The 17,454-nt window shown below is 44.8% G+C and overlaps 1 protein-coding gene across 1 annotated transcript in view; it reads right to left on the bottom strand.

The window, feature by feature from the left end:
* The window catches only part of ARHGAP6 (Rho GTPase activating protein 6), a 303,096-nt gene extending 287,758 nt beyond the window's left edge, over positions 1-15,338 (bottom strand). The window contains exon 1 of the mRNA XM_090125755.1: positions 14,856-15,338. Coding sequence (XP_089981881.1) covers positions 14,856-15,338 — 483 coding nt within the window. The remainder of the gene's footprint in view (positions 1-14,855) is intronic.
* Positions 15,339-17,454: the final 2,116 nt, after the last annotated feature.

Here is a 17,454-nt window from a genome sequence, read left to right as displayed (position 1 = left end):
ATGGGAAGGCAAATTAACTGAAAAAACAAACACCGATCACAGACTGAAATAACTATAGTTGAGTGGAGACCTCAATAAAGCCCTGACTGACAGCACTGCATGATGTGCTTTTTTATTTAACATTAGTTTTTATTTTATTAAAATAAACACATATATTAAAATTGAGCCATGTATTGTGATTCCTACAGATGAAAAGTTACACTTCTTTGATCCCCAAAAAAGGAACCAGGGTACCTTCTATTATTTCAGTATAAAAGACAGTATTTCCTTCTTGGCCAACCCTAATTTCGAGGCTGATTTGTTTGTGGCCCTTTTCCTGTTAGGAAGAACATAGTGTTTATACATCTGTTGAAACACTATACTATTTGCAAAGAAATATTCAATTGATTCCATAAGATCTTGAGGCACGTCTTAAATAAGACTATCACTGATAAAGGAACCATGCCAATTAATACTGACATGCTGCTTGATGAAGCTTGATGTTAGATGGTCATACCATTCTCTAGGTTTTGGGTTTTTGTAAAAAAAAAAAAAAAAAAAAAAAAAAAGAAACAGCAGAACTTGCTACAAATGTTCCTGATTTTCAAGCTGGAAATATTTCTCCAACAGAACTGTTTGCATTTGTGCAAAACAATCAAAGCATGACACTTTAAAGTTTAGCATAGCCTAGTAAGGCACCATAAATATTAATTAATACTGCATGCAATCAGTTCTCTCCCACCCACAGAATTGTAGGGATTGGAAGGGACGCCTAGAGATCATCGAGTCCAATCGAGTCAAGAAGATTTCAAGCCTTCTTCCCAGTTTCAGAGATCAGTAGAATTTCTGCCTCTTAAGAACAGCCAATTGTATTACTTTCCAATTGAAATTCTTATTTTTTCAAGTAGAGGCTCAATTTAGATGAAATTTATGTTTTAGCTAATTCTAAGATTCACCTGGATTAATTGCCATTTAAAGTGAGGAAATCACTTTAAACCTTACAGGATAAATATTCACTGCATAATATCACTCTACCTATTTCATGTACAGGATCACACATCTGAGAGAAGGGGAGTGTGTGGGTTGCAAAGAATTTGCTTTGATGGAAGGGCAGCCAGACTGCGCAGGACCATAAGCTGCCAGTTGTGCCATCAGGGCCACCAGCAGTACTGGAAAGATTTCTGTGTACTTCCTCCCAACATAACAAGTTCCAACCTGATACAGAAAGCATGATTGCACATGTCGCTTGGTCCCTTACCAAGTGCTTGTTCAGGTAAAGGTAAATCATTAGAGCCTGCCCAGTAATGGCTAACTACCAGGGCAAGGCCTGCTGAAAAGCCACTGCTGCAGCAAGGCTGAATGAGAAGTGGCTGTTCTGCTCTCAGCTACTCACACAAAGATTCATTAATAACCATTTTCCAGGGCAAAAGATACAAACCAATTCATCTTCTCAAGTGACAAGGTCACCAATAATTAAAATCATCATCCTGAACTTGCATTCCCAAGGAAGATATTTGGCCTGCTACACTGAGAATAGGTCTGAGGCTTCTAGTGTTTTCATTGCATTTTTTCCCCTCTTTTTTTCCAGTATTGAGAAGTGGCAGCAGCACAATCAATTTTTACTGAAAAAAAAAAAAAAAGAAAAAAAAAGTCTACCTTCCATCAAAGCAAGTTCTCAAAGAAGAAATGCTTGGAGTGGGAAGGACAACACAGTTGTGGAAGACAGCAGGATCAGGATCAATAACAGTCTAATGCAACCTTGGCTGTAACATCCAGCAACGTGCTTGGCAGAAGCCATTAACCACTATACAAGGTGGAAGCTTGACAGTCCATCTCCAAACAGGTACTGAACTGAGAACATAAAAACATCCATCCAAAAGAAACATCACACTCCTGGGTGCCCCTCTCCTCCTGAAGGAGGTTACAGCCATGCTCTGACCCGTGCCCCTGGGGCAGGAACAGGCCCCAGGTGACTAAGATCTGCAGAGCACTGTGGCAGAAGACCAGCTCACTCCTCTCACAGAGGAATTACAAAAAAAAGTGATTTAGGTTTACAGTTACCACAGGTGGCACAGCCTGGCTGGCAGAGTAACAGGTCAGAAGTAGTTAAGCAGTACTAACAAATAGATAATAAACACAGGTGTGCCTGTTTGGGCAGCACCAGAGGAGGCTCAGCACAGCTGCTACACATAAATAGGTGGCAGCCACCCTGCCCTACCTCACCTGCACCTTTGTTAGAGCCCAGGCTCCAAAACTCAGTGTTTTCAAACAGCATTGCAGAGCTAGGTTTCAAGGCAAACATATGTAAACACCTGTTAGGTGAGCGTTAATAATTCACAGCAAAATGCCAGCTCTTCATTAAGGCATTTCAATGCATAAAGAAAACATTGCAAAATGTACTTGGAATAAGCTGAATAACTTTCAGTCAAAAGGAATTACTACACCTGTACATCCTTTCTCTGCTCTTAAAAAAAAAAAAAAAGCATTGCTGCTGTCTAGAGTTTCACCTTCTGTACTTAAAACCATAGATATCACCTTCTTCCTTTCTGACAAAGCCATCTCTCTCTCTGCCAGCTGAAAATACCACAGATAGCACATGTTACCTGCAAGGGCAGTGTGTCCTCCTGTCTGCTGCCAGGAGTCAGGGACTTGCCTGGCACGTCCTGGGGAGGATACTTCAGCTGTCCCAGGCCAAGGGCTGCATTTCCAACTAGGACACCATAGTACACAGTGCATCCAGATGTACTCTTCAGCACACAAAGAAAATTCTACATCTCTGCTGGCAGTGTGGGGCAGGAAGACAGCAGAGGTCAGCATAAGCAGTATTCCTCCTGTCTGCTGCCCCTGGCCAGGAGTTAGAATAAGATATGCTTATATACAAATTTCCAACATACTGTCTTTCAAATACAAAACCTAGCTAGGAGTCTCATGCAGACTCCTATCTTCTCATTGGCTATGGTATTCTCTTTTGTTGTCTTTCCAGTACAGTACTGCTGTATGAACACCCATCCAAATGCTCTATAAACACTGGTTGTCTTCAACAGTGTCATCCTTTCCTATACAGCTTTCCATTGAATCTCAGCCTAGTATTAGATCAAACACATCCCCTCCCCAACTAGTTCCATTCTTCCCATCTCTTTCAGTTTCTGCCTACATTCATTCCACCATGTTAAGTCTCCGTTACCCAGTTTTATGTTCTGGGAGCTTCATTCCTCCCCTCATATTTTGAAGAAATTCCCCTAACAATCTGCATAAGCAACCCTTTTTTTCCACCACAACTTAAGACTCACAAATATTCACTAAAGGCAAAACATTCATAAAGCATTCATTTTCTGAGGCCACTAAGCATCACCAAAAAAAAAAAAAAAAAAAAAAAAGAGTCCGTACTTCCTGGTATGACTGTATCTGTCATCTCTTATTTAAAATTTCTGCATTCTGTAAGGATTTTCATGAAGTTAGATACTCATACACCTCAACCTGCTGCAGTCAGGGAACAAAGACCACATACTCTTATCCCTCAGCTTTACCTTCTCGTCTCTAATTTAGGTATAATCCCAGTTTAAAGCAGTTACCTAACAGCTAAATATAACTTCAGTGGGCTGGGTTGTTTCCAGAAATAACTAACTGCATCCTCTCTCCCGTCAGGGAAACACCCAGCAGCTCACCCAACCTTCTTTGTCCCACTGTCCTGCTTAGCAATGCTGTGTGGCACAGAGACCCAGCCCTCACCCAGGCTCATCTGTGCTCCTGTGAGGATTAAGCATCAAATCCACAGGCTCGCCTGCAGTGCTGATTTTTTGAGCTTTGCCTCTTCCCAAAGCCCAGGCAGCTCCTAAAGAATGAGAAATCACAGGCCTCCTGCTGCTCTTCAGGGGAAAGAGAAAGCATCTAAGCTGGGCGTACTGTAAATAAAGCATATATGCTTACAGAGGTGGATGTATCCCCGATTTGTAAGACCAGGAAAGAAGGAAAAAGACAAAAGTTTTATTAGTTTCTGCAGAAAGATCTGTAGCTGCTCCTTTTCTAAGCTGGGAAAATTCAGTTGTATCTCAGTGGTCATGAGAACAGCCTCAACTCCCTTTGTTCAAATATTTCCTAAAAAGCTAGGAAGAACAAAAGCAAAGCCAGAAACAGAGTATTTCCAGAGTTGCCCTAATACAAAGCATGGGAAAAAAATATTTCAAATTCAGCATGTTAGATCCTTCTCTACACATTGATGTTGTGCCAGTTGAACAAAGAAGGCATAAATCACCCATCCCTCCAGTTTTTTGCAGAAGGGAGGTGACCTTGCTTGGGAAACTTTTCAGAAAGTGGTATCTGGGGGCACCTCACACCATCTGAATTGTTTGAACTGTACACCACTGTACAGTTCCTGTTCTGGAATACAAAGCAACATTCCACTGAGTCACCACACTGAGAATTCAAACATGTCTGAGGAGCCTCAGCTGTGCCCACTACAGATTCTATCCACCCTGCTTTAGAATACTTCATTCTCAGGAAGCCATCTCTTGTAGCAATGAGATGTTTCCTGGCAGAAGAAAGAAAGAGATGGACAACAAAATGTTGACTTACTGCTGAGAGTTGTACACCATGTGTTCCCCCATTCTCCCATCAGCTACATGCGATGCAGCTCTCCTGGGCAACTACCGCTTACAGAACATGCAATCACATAGAGATGTGGTTCACAAATGTGATTCAAATCCAAGCTTCATTATGGCTTGTAAAGCAAATAAGAACCCTCCACCACCACACAAAATAATCACTGCTAACAAGACAAGCCACAGCCACACAAGCCACTTATCCCATAACAAGTGCTTTCCTCCAACAGTGCTTTCAGCCCAAGCCACAGTGCATCAGCACAACAGCTCCCTCAGCTACGTCCACCTACGCTCAGCATCCATGAGATCTTCCAGCCGTCCCAACCCTTCCTTCCCAAATCTTTCCTGTCCTTCCCAGCAGTGTTTTTCAGTCTCTCTGCTTACAAAGGTTGGGCTATAAAATAAATTAAAATAATAATCACCTCTGGACTTGATGGGAAGTCCCATTACATTCCTCACAAGTTGCTTGTTCTGTGCCCTCAACAGGGCTCAGCTATTGCTTCTGCTGTACACCCTCAGTCCTGGAGGAAGATCTCTTCTCTTCCTCCCCAGTACTTTATGACTGGCTCCAAGGAAAACACCAACCAGACTCCTCCTCACTTTTCCGCTATATCTCCCCTAGCCTTGGATTTTCTCTCAAGAGGGACCAACAAGAATGCCTCTCTGTAGCATCCTCTGCTATCAGTCTTCCACACAAATCTTTCCCGCTCTCCTTGTGAGCATCACAACTAATTCATCCCTTCTGGCTTTGTTTTTATTTGCCCCAGATGCTGCCAACCATATTGCTCCTTTTCCCACTTCTTCTAGTCCATCTGTTTGAGTTAGATCCAGAATAAGAGGAGCTCCTGTTTTTCTACAAATGTTTTCGTCCTGTTCTAACTAAAACGCCCAGACACTAGCACAGCAATATGGTTATTAAGTGACCCAAAAGAGTGTATTTCATGAAAACAGTAAGGAATCCAAGAATATATAACTCTCTGCAGCACCCTCATTCTTTTCAGTTGCAATTCAAGTGGTATCTTAAGACTGCTATCTTCAGCCCCAGAAAAGGCACGCAGCTAAATGTCACGCTGAATGCCAGAAAGTAGGAAGGAAGAAATAGTATAGGAAAAAGGACAAAAAGCACCTAGAGTGAAAACAATCTCAACCACTTTGGAGCTCAAGGTTGACTTTCCACAGTGATTCAGAAGCTCCTTATGCTCTCACTTATACAGACAACTGTGAGACCCACTCAAAGCACGCAAGGCAGCACAGCTGCACTGGGACACCCACCTCCCATCCCTGAGGGCCAGGCTGCATAGCAGGCACAGTTGTGATGCACAGAGCAGACACAATACACACCTGGGCCCAGCAAAATACATGACAGGACAGAGAGGTGCAGGCTGGCAGCAGTCTGAGCTCTGCACTTCCCAGCTATAGTAGCATATCCACAGTAAACCTGTTTGCCAGCCTGAATGTTATCATACTTAGCTACATACTTCTTATGCTGTTTCATTCTCCTCCTCATCTTTATTTCCTTCTGTTTCAGCCATGCAGACATCATATACAGTCCCCATTTTTCTCCTTCCTCTTTCTTACCCATTCTAGGAAAAAAAGCATCCATAGAAACCAGAAAAAGTTACAACTCTAAGCCATCAAGGCTTTATGCTACTGTAGGCAGGATTCTTCTCTCAACCCGCTTTCATGCTCAGTGTCAGAAGCCTCACAAAGCCTCTGCCAGCTCAACCCAGGCTTACCAAAATCATTTTCCAAGAACAAGATGAGAAGATTCAGGAGAACAGGTGTAGACCAACATTTTTCAGAAGCTCGGAAAATCCCACCTCTGCACTGGAAACAGCAGCAAATTGTCCCCTGTAGTCCTTTTAAATAGCACCATGGAAGCATTTAGTTGAGCAAACCAATTTGGTACCAGCCTTTTCCAGGCTGCATGGCCCCAACTGCCTACTCCAGTTTAGTTTAGCTTTGGCTGATCCCAGTTACATAACTGTGCCCTTAAGCTCCTTGGCTGTTAGGTCAGGATCAGGTTCAGATGCTGCTGTGTAAGACAATATAGGCGAGGCATAAGCCTCCTCCTGCATCACTGATTTTCCTGTGAATCCATTGAAATCCCCAGCTCAAAGCTCAGCAGGATATTTCCTTTCCCTTCTTGCATACATCTTTAGTTTTTTTTCCTTCTTCTACTGATCCTCTCCCCGAAGCTTTTTATTTTTATAATGCATTCAGGAAAATGACAAAATGAAAGTTAGCAAAGTTATATTGGCATGGATGATACCATACCATAATTTTACTAAACGCATTTAAATGAAATGTTTTAGGTAACACATCATCTGGCCTGTCATGAGCGTGCTAAGCTAATGCAAAGTGGGGTAGGAAAAAAAAAGGTGCTTTGCTAGAATTCAGTATTTTAAAATCAAAAATGAAATAACTCACAAAAGCAGACAGATCGATTTTGGAACAAGTATCACACTGTTCTGCCATTACAAACCTCGTGGGCTCTTTAATGCTGGTATGTGCAAGGAAGCTTGGTTGAATGGGCTGGCAGAAAACTGACCCAGCAAGTCACCACTAAAGCTTCACTACCTGTTGCAATCGTAGCAAGTTCCTGCTGAAGTTCTGCTGTGGCTCTGTCAAGATACATCTGCAAATCACCTGCACTTGAGAAGGTTTTTTTTCCATATTTTTTTCCTTGTGCATAAAGCACTCCGTCTCAGTGGCCCTACACTTGTCCTCCTATGTCAGCACCTCTGTCATACAATGCAGCCTGCACCCAGCCCTCCAGATGTAGACTCACCAGGCCAATTCACTGCTCTCAGTCAGCTAGTTATTTTTTTTGTTCCCTCAGCCCAATCTGAAGGGCTCTCACTCATCTCATCATATAACCTCCACCACTCACTAACTTATCTAGCTGGTCTTCCTCTGATCCATTCTTTGTTACGTAGTTTACAACAACAGAGAAATGCATGCTTATCTGTCATATTCACACTGTCTCTGTCGAGGACAGGTTTATGAAACAAAAAGTCTTTATCTAAGCCCGGAGACTGCAAGTGGAGAAAAGAAAGAAGAAGTCTACATTGTGTATGGTGTACCACAGATTTTTCCTATATGAAATGTATTATTACTCATTATTCTATTTTGGTCCTGTTTTTAAAGTTTCTTTAAAACTCTCAACACAGGTTGACTGCTAACTACATCCCATTCCCTTCATGAATACAGAAGTAAGGCACGTTATTTCTAAAGAAAAGAAAAAAAAAAACAAAGCTTCTAATTGTGTTTACTTAAGTAATTTGTTGGTTAATTCTCTCAGCTGGTTATGGTTTGGTACCTGCTCTCTGGAGCAATCTACTTTGCATATAGTTTGCAAATAAGCTGTCTCCCTCTGAAGATATAAGCCATACTCCCCTGTGTGCTGCTACAAGAGCTGTCATTAGACACATGAGCACGTGCTTGAGGAACAGTAGTGAAGCAGTGAGCAAAAGGAACACCATATTTTGTCAGCCGGAATGTTATGAAATAGCCACAAGAAAACTCAAGCATATTGTTCACATTTTGGATGTAGTAGATAGGGTCTAATTTTGGACCGTGAAAATGTAATGTATGACAATTTCTGTTTTCCCCCTCCCTGCCCCTTTCTACTAACAACCTCCACCCCGTCATACGCATTAAATTAACAGCCATAGCTGACTTCCAAACAGGATGTTATAAAGATCTGGCCTTCCTATACACATATATACTTACAAAAGAAACTGTAGTAATGAGATTGAGATCAAATTATTGTCCAGCACCCTTTTAAAATCAAGAGCAGGGAAAAGAGAAGTGGGGGAGGAAGGGATTCTTTGTGATTTAAAAAAGAACAAATACAATATGTATGTTTAGCACAACAAAATTTGAGAAGTTACAGCATTCTTTAGCATCCAGTTTTCCCTCTTCATGCAAGTGTTGGCTTTTTCCTGAGCTTATTGTCACTGTATATAAAAACAGCTGCATCACTGCTAAAAAGAGAAGATGGTGAGACCTCTTGGACAACTTGCTCACAGACTCTATTGCACCTAAATTCTTACGGGAATACAATTCAGAAAGGTTTATTCAATAAATTAAAAGTAATACCTCCTACGGGAAGCAAAAGCCATAACAGAATGAAGTACATTTCCTGTAGGAGGAATATTTTTAGACTTCTAGATAGAGGCAAATGAAAGCTGAACAAAGTATTGCCAATTGGTTTCTCACCAAATTACTCTCAGTAGGGTGCAACTCAACTGAAATTACCCTTTAGAGAGGAAAAAAAAAAAAAAAGAAGACTGTGCTCAAAAATGATATTGCCATAATACAGCAGTGGAAGAAAAGCAAATAAAACTCAAAAATAGCAAAGGAAAGGTTATTAGTCTGCTTATAAAGTCAATTACAGGTGATCAGTGGAGGTACAGTCATATCATTGAAAATCAAATCCAGGGAGCCAGTCCTTTAGGCAAGAATGATACTGTGCAAAAGTAGTCTTAATCACACTATACAAAATGAGTCTGTGCATTTGCAGCATGCCTTCCCAACTTATTCAATACAGTCAGAATCTTTCACTTGTTAGCAAAGTCTGTGCCATACTCTGCACTTTGCTGAAAACCATTTTGTCCATTTATGAGAGAGAACATTTGTGAGAACATAAAGATTCATTAACATTTGGCCAATCCAAATAATACCTGGAGCTACACTAAAGAAGGTTTTAATACAGATTTCGGGTAATGAAAACAAACAAAAAGACACATTATCTTCCCTTTTATTGTTTGGCATGAACATTAATCTGAAAATATATGTGACAAAGACAGTGGGAAATGGATAAAAGGTACAGTCAATCTGAGCAGGTCAGGGTGCATGGAACAAGAAATCATGAATGAGCAGGAAAAAAGGAGGCAAGCAAAATCTATCCAAGTCCCATCAGGTGCTCAGTGCTCACAGCATAATGAGAGGTTCTGAGGGACTGAGCACTCTTGCACATCCTTGCTAAGAACAATGCTCATAAATCTTACTTTGACCTTAAACTGTCAAAAAGTCCTCGTGAAGGAACACCATAAAGCTTTGCTTTGAGAAAATACAGAGAGAGCAGCAGCAACTGAGGAGATCCAGAAAATCTAGTTCTGGTCTCACGCCTTGGAAAGTTCATGCAAGCCATTCCCATTACCAGGCCTGTGAAGATGATGACCCAGGGATGACACCAGAGTGGATAACTGGTGTTTCTATTTATGGGCCAGTGACGCTGCACCTGGCATAGATAGCTCCAAAAGCAAGAACAGGTAGTACCCAACACCTGATTCCAGCATGATGATGTGGTGAGCATCAAGCACTGGAAGCTCATCAGATCCTCCAAAACACTTTGAACCCTCCCAGGGATTTAATATCACTGTGCCAATAGCCACAGTGGAACAGGTCCAGAACCTTAAACAGCCAGTCTGTAAATATCTTGGAAAAACTGAAACTTGGCCCAAAAGCCTGGATATACATCTCCATAGATACGTATTATTCCTGAAGAATAAGAATAAATAAAAATAATAGAAAATATTTCGAACGGGCACCACTTAAAAACATGTGCAAAACAATAAAGAGGAAATTTTAAAGAGAAATGAACTAAATGAATGAGTGATGCATAACCACACTCTTTGCTCCCTACCTGATATTCTGTTTCAGCTGTAGTATGCACACAGAGTAAGGCACACACTTAAGTACTCTGTTACACTGAAGTGAGAGTAAGAGAGTAAGACTTTGCAAAACTGGATGATGAATAGCAGGATCAACTTCTGATGAGGTCTGAGTCTTGCCCTTATTTCTTTGTTGCTCCCTTCTAATTTTCCAAAAGTAGATGAAATATTTGGCCTCTTCTTCCACCACTCAATTACAAAGTTCAGTCAAAAATCTGAGGAATCCAGGATGTTCAACATATACAGTTTAGAACAGCTTAATTCCAGTGAACCTCACGTTTCCAAATGCTCTCATGCTCTTACCACAAAGCCAGAAAATTAAATAGGTGCACTTTCATATTTAATATGGCAGTATTGTTATTACAGTTTTAATTTTCACTACCTTTTCATATTAACACATCCACTCTGCAGTTCTGATACTGATACGATCTAGTTTCTGCCACACCAGAACAAGTATTCAGCCCTGCTTGCTCAGGGCTGGTTTTCATCACCATACTCACATCTGGAAGGACAAAACCATATGCTTGACACTGCTGTGCTGAAACCACCACCATGACACAGAAGAGTGAAGGGTGACCACTGCAAAGTTTTCCACCTGCAGCTGCCTCAGCTGCAGCGCCCATCATACAGGACACTGCACAGCTCTGCGTGCATCAGCTCCATCATGAAGTCAAGACAGCGGTCTGGGTTGTTGGTATTTTAGAAGCTGCTCAAGATTACTTTTCAGACTAATTCCTATTATTTCCACAAGTTCCTTTCCCATTACTCAAGCAATGCACACGTGGTGACAGTTCTGTCTGTCCTAGCTGTCAGTTCCCACATTCTCACCAAATGTCCTCAGACGTAATTTAGTTGGGAATGGAAAGAGGACACTTGCCAACTCAGAAATGTTGAATATATTTAGTTACTTCTCATGGCATTCCTCTTCATACAAGACCCACAGTATGTCTGCCCGACAAATTTGGCAGCTGTAAAACTCTGACAACACTGAGCAGGATGGACTTAGGCTGGATTTAATCTGTTGCATCTTGTGGTTTAGGGTGCCTTACGGAAGAAAGCAAAGCAAACAGTTCAGTGGTACATATCAGCAGATGAAGTCTTTTACTTAAAAAAAATAAACACCCTCCAACTCACTAAATAGCCTGTCCTCAAAGGGAAAAATGCAGGTTACCAATTTTGGGGGTGGAGAAGTGTCCGGTGTTTCGCATGTTTGATGGAAGACCAATAAAACAAGGTGTCAAAATCCCTTTAAACCTACCAGATTCCCATTTTGCCCCCTGGACAGTTAATGAGGGCTCTACACGGGGATTAGTTCAAACCCCTCTTCCATCCCTATAGAAAAACGTCTGGATTAGGTCTGAAGGTGCTTAAGGCTAAGTATGTGGAACTGACACTGAGCTCTCCTTTAACCAGCTACATATCGCCTCAGAGATTATTATGGCAAACAGATCAGCTAGTGCTGATAGCGATTTAATTCATTCCATGTGATCCCTCTCCAAGGACAAATATTCCAGCTGATGGGGAAGCAATTCCAGAGCATCTCACCATAGCAAGCCACACAACACACACAGGGAAATGCAGAAACAATGAAGTAAAAAATACAAAGCTAATGGCACGCTAAAGATATAGCCTGGATAGACTGTGGCAACTGAACACCAATAAATATGAGTTGTCACAAAAGAGTAAAGGCTGAGGAGGCTTTCCATTAAAATAATTCTATAAATATTGTTAAATTACTGAACAGCAGACTGCCTTCTTTCTCTCTTGGCTGTAGGCAGCCCACACATTTCAGAACAGATACCAAACATTGCTTATGAGTCAAAGGAAAGACCCTCTTTCCTTTAAGTGGACCATGAACAGGTTCTGCTCCTGCAAAGATGACTACGATAAGCCCTTTCTTTCTGCAAAACAACTTGTCCCACTAACTTCAAAGAAAAATATCCATTTGAAACACACACAGATATGTACTCATGTGAAAAAGCGGCCTCTCAATTCATCAGCTTGAGTAGTAAGCTCAAGATTGTTTCAGGAATTTTGATTTGCACTTTTTCTGCAGAATTTTTCATGTACGTCCTTCCACCAGCATAGTTCTGAAGCAAATGCTGGATGTGAAATTGGAAAGGAGCAAGGGAAAAGAGCTGAGCAAGCCACTCACAGTGACATGGAAAACAATGATGCTCAGGGGGAAATTTTGGCAAGAGAGGAGATATGGAAAGAAGGAGCCTGAGCCGGCCTTCCCAATGGATTTAAACTTTCATTCTGAAAATAATGAGTGAATTTAAGGGAGCCGACCTCCCAAAGCGCCTATTAGCTAAAACTGGTTATTAAGTGACCCATACTCTACTACCATGCTTTAAATTACCACTCCATAAGACTCGACCAGAAGTTACATAGTAACTCAAACTTGTGCTGTTGTGCTGACTTTGCAGGTAGGTAGCTCTGACCTGCGCCATCAGCTGGGAGACACAGGGACTCCCCTGGTCAGCAAGACATTGCTGGATTACATTCAGATCATTACCTATCATTTTCCTTTCCTGTCCTTGGGACAGAAAAATAGGCAGAAGGCTGAATGAGCCTCCACACAGAGCTACTGCTACTGAGCTCCACTGGGCTTCTCACACAGGGAGAGCTGTGAAACACCGCATCCTTCACTTGTACAGTGAAGTATCCATATGTGACTACGTGTTGGCAGAAGCAAGGCTATAAGGTAGCTGTCCATATTTTTATCACGTTTTTCCATGATATCTAGTATGCTTAAACAGTCACTTAACCTTATAAAACATTTAATGAATGAAAATATAATAACTGTAATAGATTTAATTTTGTAAGCAAAAGAAGAATTTTCCTCAAGGAAAATGTCTTAAAAGTACAGCTGAAATCTGATGGGAATTGAGGATAAATGCTTTTTCCCCCCAAAAAATCTCCTGCAGCTTTACCCTATGATTTACTGAAGCCATTGGTAACTGTCATCTCCATGTTCAGCAGAACCAGGAACAGGAGGCATTGCTTTGCCACAGCAAGGGTGAAGCCCCACAAATAGAGAACCGTTTAGTTCCTAAAAGCTGCACAATTCCTTTTCAGTGAAGTCTGCAGAGGAGTAATCAACTAAATCCTTTAAGAACAATGCTATTTTATGGCAAAACCAGAATGAAAGCCCAGCATCAGGATGCTTACAATGAGAAGGGAGACAGCAATCAGAAATATTTTGGTGAAATCTCTTTTTTTAATATACAGATTGAAGTCATTTATACCTGTTATCACCCAGAGTCACAGCTTAGTTAATATCTGAGTAACAAGTCAAAAGTTGAAACCCTAAGCCCAGCAGGTCCTGCGAGGACATTGCAGTGATGGTGACAGCAGTAACACTGCAGTGACAATGCTGCTTCACTGAAGGCCCGCAGACAGGTCACAAGCATTGGCACTCACCAGTCCTTGCAGCACTCAGCTCAAAGCCGCTCTCCTGCAGTGAAATTCTGTGCATTTTTCTTCCAACTTGAAGCTGATTAATTTTTTACACTGCACTTACACAGAGCTATCAGTTACTGCAAACACCTTGCTTTGGCTGTATAAAGGATGCTTTCAAAATATAAGATCACACTCTATTAGTGCAAACCTCCACTTATTACTGGATGAAGGATACCCAGCAGGGTTCAAGGAAACTGCTTCCTACGCAGATGCAGCTACAAATGATGCTGTGATTAAACACAATCACTCTGGAATCACTAAGGTCGGAAAAGATCACTAAGATCATCTCATCCAGCCATCATCCCATCACACCATGCCCACAAACCACATCCCTCAGTGCTGCATCCACACAGTTCCTGAACACCTCCACGGACGGTGAAACCATCACCTCCATGGGCAGCCTGTGCCACTGCCTCACTGCTCTTTCTGTGAAGAAACGATATCCAACCTGAACCTACTCTGGCACAACTTGAGGCCATTCCCTCTCATCCTATTGCTGTTACTTGGGAAAAGAGACCCAGGTACAACCTCCTTTCAGGTTGACACATGACATCTTTGCGTGGAAGCAGTGAAGAGAGACCTGCTCGCACCCAGAGACCTGAGATTGTGTTCAAAGATTCGGATTGAGGAAATTCCACACAGGAAAGTTCATGCTGTTGTCACTTCTTGATGACCTTTGCCCAGCCCTATGGGGTACCTGGGCACCTCACCCTTGCAAGCACCTCACGCCATCACCCACTGCTCAACACGCAAAGCAAAGCTATCGAGAAGCAGTGCTGTGTTCCTCGAATGTATCTGTGCCTATGGCACCGTGTCGGCAGCCCAGTACTGAAATCACCCAAGTGAAAGGAGTCGATATTTGCACCGCTCAGTTGGGTTTGTCTCGGAATACGATCCCTCCTCGCGTGGTTCTTGCCACACGTGAGGCATCAAATCAAGCAGGGCTTTCAAAGGAATTCCTCTGTCTCTCCGGGAGGTGCGAAGCCAGGACGGGATCGCACGAAGCTCACGGAGGGCGCTCCAAACGCACCGCTCTCCGCTGCCACCCCGACGGCGCCGCGGACTCGCGCGGGGCGGACGCGTGTGGGGCGGCCCCGCGGGGCGGGCGGGGGTCGCGGCGGGGCGGGCCTACCTCGGACTTGCGCACGACGTAGGCGGCGGGGCGCGAGCCGGGCGGCGAGGGCTGTCCCTTGCGCTGCTGCAGCCAGCGGCGGGGCGACGAGAAGATGCTGTTGGCGGCGGCGGGGCCGCTGAGCGCCGAGGCCGAGGGAGCGCGCGGCAGGAAGGGCGGCTCGCGGCCGGGGCTGCGCTTGCCGCGGGGGCTGCCGCCGTCGAAGAGCGCGCTGCCCGGCGGCGAGCGCTCCAGGGGGGAGCTGGGCGTGGAGGCGGAGGAGCCCCGGGGGTCGCGGGGCTCCCACGGGGGGCCGCCGGCGGCCCTCGCCCGGGGCGCCCGGCCCGCGCCCTCGCCCTCCTCCCGGTCGCCGCCGATGATGGCGGGGTCGAGGCTGCGCGTCTGGCGGAGCCTCCGCTTCGAGAGGCTCTTGGCGGCGGCGGGGGCGGCGGCGGCCGGGGAGGAGCAGGAGAAGACGCTGCTCAGCAGGCTCTGCGCCGACATCGCGGCGGCCGCTGCCCCGGGCGCGGCGGGGACGGGCGGGGGTCCCGGGAGCCCCGGGTCCGCGCTCAGCCCCCGGCGGCGCGCTCCGACGGCGGCGGCGGCGGGCTCATGGCGGCGGCGTCCGCGCCGGGGCTGCTCCGGGGCTGCCGCCGCAGCCGCGGTCCCTTTGCTGGGAGAGGAGGGAGGAAAAAAAAAAAAAAAAGTTACGAGAGAAAAGGGGTGGGAAGGAGGCAGCCTCGGAGCCTTTATCTCAGCCCGCCGCTGCCCGCCAGAGTCACTCCCCCCGCGGCCGCGACGCGCTCTGGACCGCTCGCCGCCTCTCGGGTCTCGTCCCGGGGCGCCCACGTCGGGGCGGCGGCTCCCGGGTTGCCCCCCGCCTCCGCGCTTCCCTCGTGCGGCCGCGTTCCGGGAGGGAGCGCTCCGACAGAGCCCCGCGGAGCGCGGCGGAGAGCCGGAGACCCTGGGAGCGGTGTGCGCCTGGAGGGCTGCTGGTCCGCCGTCGGTCCCGACCCGCGCAGACATTCAGGCCCTCGCCTCCCATCTTGTGCCGCACTGCTCTCATTTATCTGACCCCTACACGCACCTGCTTGAGTGCACACTGCACCGCATCCGTCTGACAACCTGCACAGAGCAACACAGTGCTGTGTGGACGTCAGCGCCCCGGCAGCATGGATAACCCCAACCCCATAACACTTCTGCCGAAGAAATCACAGCAGCAGTGAAAAGGGCTGGGATCAATGAAGCTAAACCTCTTCGGGATAAATAAACCTGCCTTGTCCTTTGTAGAGACTTTTCTTGCTCTCTCTCCAAGCACAGACAAGGAAACCTTTAATGGGAGAAGGGAAGAAACTTAAGAAAGCCAAAAATGTGAAGAAACATTGCTTCAAAAGTCATCAGCTCCCACCCTTTCATCCCCTCCCCTCCTTTCCCCCCCCACCCCCAGCAGTGCAGGAAGCAGTCCCTGGGCCTCAACATCTGACTTCTCCCCCTTGCTAGAAGCCACAGCAGTGGGTTCTTTGGGGCTTAAGCATCCTTCCTTCAATTTACCTGAGAAACCACCATCTCCACAACCGCCCCCCGCAAAAAAAAAAAAAAAAAAAAAAAAAAAAAAAAAAAAGCTTGAAAAAAATCCCTTGAGCACATCTCCAAGTTATTTCTCCCTTCAGTCCCCTTCAACCCCAGGACAGGGCTGAGTTGTCCTCCCGGGCATCCCGGAGCTGCGTGGGGAGGGCTCGGTGGCAGCAATTCCTGCTTTCAGCGATAGAGGGAGCAGACCGCTTCGTGGTTTTCTTTCAAGCTCAGCAGCATCAGCGGTGTGCTGGCCCATCCACCTACAAAGGGAAGTGTTCTGGTTTTACTGCTATTTCCAAATGTGTGGTTTTTGTTTGTTTGTTTGTTTGTTTGTTTGTTTTTCCTTTCTGAAAATGAACTTTTCCCCTTTGTTTTATATACTTACAGTATTGAAAGCTTTGCTGAAGTCCAAAAAGATCACATTAACTGGCTTCCCTTCGTTAATTAGATGGGTGACCTTGTCGTAAAAGCAGATTAAGTTGGTTAAGCAGGACCTTCCCCTCATGAATCCTTGTTGAGTGTAACCAATGACTGCACTGTCCTTCAGATGTTTTTCAATAACTCCAAGAATAATTTTCTCAGTAATTTTGCCAGGCACTGAAGTGAGAATTGCAGGCCTGTGATTACCAGGGGCTTCTTTCTTACGTTCTTGTAAGAGGAGACATTTGCTAGCGTGCAGATAACTCAGACCTCTCCAGATTTCCAAGACAGATGAAAAATAAATGAGGGCTGTGTCGCAATGACTTCAGTCAGGAATTGTCTGGAATACTGAATCCAGTTTGAATGCTCCCAATACAAAGAACACTGATAAAATTCAGCAGATCCTGTGGAGCGCTATGAGGACAGCTGGGAGATGGAACACTGGAGATGCTAGGAAATCTGGGCTTTCTCAGCCTGGGGAAGGGAAGCCTGACAGCAACCTTTCAGTATCTATAAGGGGTTATAGAGAAAGTGGAGCTAGGCTCTGTACTGGAGTGCAGAGAGAGCAGATGACAGACTGGAGTCATAAACTGGAATAGGACTGGATCTATGGGGGGGAAAAAAA

Source organism: Phasianus colchicus, chromosome 1, assembly GCF_987193195.1.
Source record: "Phasianus colchicus chromosome 1, bPhaCol1.hap1.1, whole genome shotgun sequence".
NCBI classification, from domain to species: domain Eukaryota; kingdom Metazoa; phylum Chordata; class Aves; order Galliformes; family Phasianidae; genus Phasianus; species Phasianus colchicus.
The sequence above is the reverse complement of the archived record's forward strand: the minus strand, read 5'-3'. Positions and strand labels throughout refer to the sequence as shown.